The sequence below is a fragment of the Salvelinus sp. IW2-2015 genome, unplaced genomic scaffold (genome assembly GCF_002910315.2).
Source record: "Salvelinus sp. IW2-2015 unplaced genomic scaffold, ASM291031v2 Un_scaffold1918, whole genome shotgun sequence".
Lineage (NCBI taxonomy): Eukaryota > Metazoa > Chordata > Actinopteri > Salmoniformes > Salmonidae > Salvelinus > Salvelinus sp. IW2-2015.
Window position 1 is genome coordinate 108,399 of NW_019943276.1, and position 4,568 is coordinate 112,966.

Below are 4,568 nucleotides of genomic sequence, written 5' to 3' on the forward strand. Positions count from 1 at the left end.
TAGAAGAGATATCCACCCCTGTGGTGTATATAGACTAATAATCCAACTCCCTGTTGGTTGGTAAAATAGACTATATCCAACCCTGTTTTGGGGTGGTAATATGACTTAATAATCAACCTTCCTGTGGGTGGTAAGATAGAAACCCTGATATTCCATCCCCTGTGTGTGTGGTTAATATGAACATCTTTATATATCCCCCCTGGTGTGGGTGGTATATAGACTTTAAAAAAATATAAATATATTTATAATAAAAAAAAATTTTCCAACCCTGGGTGGTTTGTTTAAAATAAAAAAGAACCTAAAAAAATATTCCACCCCCCTGGTGGTTTGTAATAGAACCTATATCCACTCTTCTGTTGTGTGTATATGTATCTTATATCCCACCCCTGTGGTGTATAGACTATATCCACCTGTGGTGTAATAGAACTAATATCCCCTCCTGTGGGTGGTGTAAAATAGAAAAACTATACACCCTGTGGGGTGGGTAATAGACATATATCCACCCCTGGTGGGTGGGTTAAATTAGAACATTTAATAATCCCACTGTGGGTTTGGTAAATAGAAACTATATCAACTCTGTGGTGTAAATAAATACCTCTATCTCCCTGGTTTGGGTGGTAAAAATAGAACTATAAAAAATCCCCCTGTTGGTTGTTTAATAGACTATATCCACCCCCTCAAGGGTGGTAAATAGACCTATACCCCACCCTGTTGTTGTTTTAATAGGAAAACGATAATCAAACCCTGTGGTGTAATAGAACCTATAATCCACCCTGTTTTGGGGTTGGTAAAAATAGACCTAATAACCACCCTGTGGTGGTAATAGGACCCATATCCTCGTGGAGCTAAAAATGCCTCCGGCTTTCTTTTACTTCACTTCATTGTTCAGTTAGACTGCAAGTTCCTTGGGCTGTGTGTTGGTGTGTTTGGTTGTGGTGTGTGTGCGGCGTGCGTGGCTTTTCCCTGGACAGTGTCAGTCGTAGATGCACAGTGAACAGGTCCTCTCTCTCAGCTCACTGTGTTGTGGGTGTTGCTTGTGCCGTGTGTGTCTGTGACAGCAGCTGCAGAGGACAGACAAGCTTGAGGAACAGATAGATGCACAACACACACAACACACACACACACACACAACACACCACACACACACACACACACACACACCACCACACAAAACACACACACACAACACACACACAACAACACACACACACACACACAACACACAACACACACCACACAACACACACCAACTTTCACACCTCACACACACACACACAAGAAAGACAAACATACACACAGTATATTGTTATAAAACCACCTGGCTCATTAAAATCAGACTCAAACCAGATGTGAACTGAAAACGTACATTATTTTTATGTTTTTGGAAAGAGAAAAAAATCGAACAAATGTTATTTCAAATTGACTCTACGTGCAGCTTTCAATCTTCTTCCCGAGATGAAAGACGTGTCTACTGTAACTTCCTCCTGGCGTCTGTGTGTGCGCGTTCGCTCGTGTGTGTGTTGGAGTGAGCTAGAGGAGTGCAGAGGTCTTTGTTTTTATGGTGCAGGTTCAGTCCAGTGCTCTTCATGACTGGTCTGTTCTCTCAGGGTGTTAGATGGGATGTATCCTCCTGTGCTATTCCACTCCCCTGCAGGTACTTCCTGATTCAGATGACCTGAAATCATGAGTATGCATATGCACGAGCATGCATGCAGGCAATCACACACACACACACACACACACTGCGCGTGAACACACACAAGTGCACGTGCACACACAGACACACATGCACTAGCGCGCACACAAGTCCCTGTATCACCCAGCCCTGTAAAGCGTAAATTTAACAGAAGTCCTTACAGTGACAAGTTTACTTGTAGTGGTGGGTCAGAGGAGAAGAGTTCCCATCAACCTCTAACATACAAACACACACACACACACACACACACACTGATCTAAATATATATATATATTTTTAACATCATATTTCCTTGCGTGTCATCCTACTGACTAACTCTCTTCAGTCATGTCTCTGGCTTTGATCTTAGTCCCGTTAGCCCTGCACACTGTGTGTGTTTGAGAATTACATCATGTTCAACTGTCGCATGTCCTCCCTCTCAGGGGATGACATTAAGAATCAGATAACTGTTCTGTCCCCACCCCTTTACACTGATCTAGACCATTGATTTACAACACCACTTCAACCAGCCGACTCAATAGTGTGTGTGTGTGTGTGTGTGTGGTGTGTGTGTGTGTGTGTGTGTGTGGTGTGTGTGTGTGTGTGTGTGTGTGTGTGTGTGTGTGTGTGTGTGTGTGTGTGTGTGGTGTGTGTGTGTGTGTGCCACAAAGTTGGTTTATTGAGTATAATAGGCTACACGAGTGATATAGGTGTCATGACCATACATAGCCACAGGAGGCAGGGATGCCAAGAGTGCTGCAGCACCCCCTGAAAAATCAGAATGAAAAAAAGATATTCACTGGGCCTTTTACTAGTCCTGTATTAGTGGGCAATTCTTTTGTTTTATGTGATGTCGTACAATGTGTGTGAGAGATGAGGTCAGTGTCATGCCATTGTAGAACGTTCCTTTTCTCCCCCCCACTTCAGCCTCAACCACCGATGTCACACGCAGACACACACACACGCGCACACACACACACAGTTACAGAAATCAGTCAGGTTGCCAAACTGCCCGCTGTCACGGCAACCCTGACATTTCCAATCATCAGGGAGAGAACATTATGAAAGGAAAAGAAAAAGGGGCTGAAGGAGAGAGAGGGGGGAGGAGAGAAGAGGAAGGGGGAGGAGAGAGAGGGGGAGGGAGAGAGAGAGAGGGGGGAGAGAGAGAGAGAGGGGGAGAGGAGAGGGGGAGGAGAGAGAGAGGAGGGGGAGGAGAGAGAGAGAGGGGGGAGGAGAGAAGGGGGAGGAAGAGAGAGAGGGGGGGGGAGAGAGAGCGAGAGAGAGAAGAGAGAGATATGTTCCCATGCCATAAAAAGCCTCTTATTGAATTGAGAGAGAGCTAAACAAGTGGAAAAGAGGCAGGGCAAACAGTGGTGATGCTTTGATCAGGTATGCTGATGGCTATATTGTAGATATCCTGTATACTTATAAATGAACACACACAGTATCAATCATTCAATCTTGTATTTATAAAGCCCTTTAACATCAGCAGTTGTCACGAAGTGTTTATACAAACTACAGCCTAAAACCCCAAAGTGCAAGCAATGCAGATGTAGAGGTACAATGGCTAGGGAAAACGCCTAGAAAGGCAGGAACCTAGGAAGAAACCTAGAGAGGAACCAGGCTCTGAGGGGTGGCCAGTCTCTTCTGGCTGTGCTGGGTGGAGAGGAACCAGGCTCTGAGGGTGGCCATTCCTCTTCTGGCTGTGCTGGGTGAGAAGGAAACCAGGCTCTGAGGGCTGGCCAGTCCTCTTCTGGCTGTGCTGGGTGGAGAGGAACCAGGCTTGAGGGCTGGCCAGTCCTCTTCTGGCTGTTGCTGAGTGGAGAGTATAAGAGTAACGTGACCATTAAGGCCAGATCGTTCTTCAAGATGTTCAAACATTCATAGATGACCAGCAGGGTCAAATAATAATCACAGTGGTTTGAGAGGTGCCAACAGGTCAACACCCCAGGAGTAAATGTCAGTTGGCTTTTCAATAGCGCAGCATTCAGAGGTTGAGACAGCAGGTGCGGCAGAGAGAGAGGGGGGGGGGGGGGGGGGGTCGAAACAGCATCCGGTGAACGGTCCGGTGAACAGGTCAGGGTTCAGTACCAATGTTTCTCCAACTATTACAGAAGCAAAGTACCCACCTAGGGGACCCCCTGCTGTATTCTACTTGACAGTGTTCTCATCTAGCCGATGATAATGTTGTGCCTCTGTTCCCTGTTCAGTGAAAACATCTAGAGGCATGTTCAGTCACTAGTAGCAGGGTATTGAGCCCTGAGTACTACTCGGTAGTATTGAACCTAGAGTACACATCACTCCAGAGGCGACAGTTGAGTGTGCCGTGTCCTCTGATTTGTGCATGTTAGGTTGTAAGTGTCTGTTAAGTCAAGTGTGTCTCGTCTGATGTGTGTATATGACGTTGTAAGTGTCCTGTCTCTGTCTGTCAGGYCAGTCAGCAGGATGCACCGGCACAGTGGAGGCCATGGAGGAGGAGGTCCTCAGGAGGTGGAGCTAACAGACGAAGAGAAGGAGATCATCAACAGTGTTCTGGCTCGGGCTGAGACCATGGAGGTCATGGAGCAGGAGAGGATCGGGTGAGACAGAGAGAGAGAGAGAGGGAGGGGGAGAGAGAGCGGGGGGGGGGGCAAAAATGAGAAAGAGACAAAACTGTGTGTGTGCGTTTGATCTCTCCACTCTATGTGGTTGGCGACCTGTCTGGACAAAAGACAGCATGGCCAGATGGTCAGTCTGGCAGTCTGATGTGTGTTGCGTGTATTTACTGTGTGTGTGTGTGTGTGTCTGTAACTGTGTCTGTGTCTGTGTGTTCTGCAGGCGTTTTGCCACTAGGTTGGACAGTATGAAGAAGACGGCGTGTGGAGATGGTCAGTCTCGTTGTCTGCTGTGTGGA

At 46.7% G+C, this 4,568-nt stretch overlaps 1 protein-coding gene across 1 annotated transcript in view; it reads left to right on the forward strand.

Annotated features, from left to right (window-relative positions):
• LOC112072411 (rabphilin-3A) overlaps positions 1–4,568 on the forward strand; it is a 48,054-nt gene that overhangs the window by 34,124 nt on the left and 9,362 nt on the right. The window contains exons 2-3 of the mRNA XM_024139818.2: positions 4,108–4,254; positions 4,493–4,568. The exon at positions 4,493–4,568 is cut by the window's right edge and continues 54 nt beyond it. Coding sequence (XP_023995586.1) covers positions 4,121–4,254; positions 4,493–4,568 — 210 coding nt within the window. The 5' untranslated portion in view covers positions 4,108–4,120. The remainder of the gene's footprint in view (positions 1–4,107; positions 4,255–4,492) is intronic.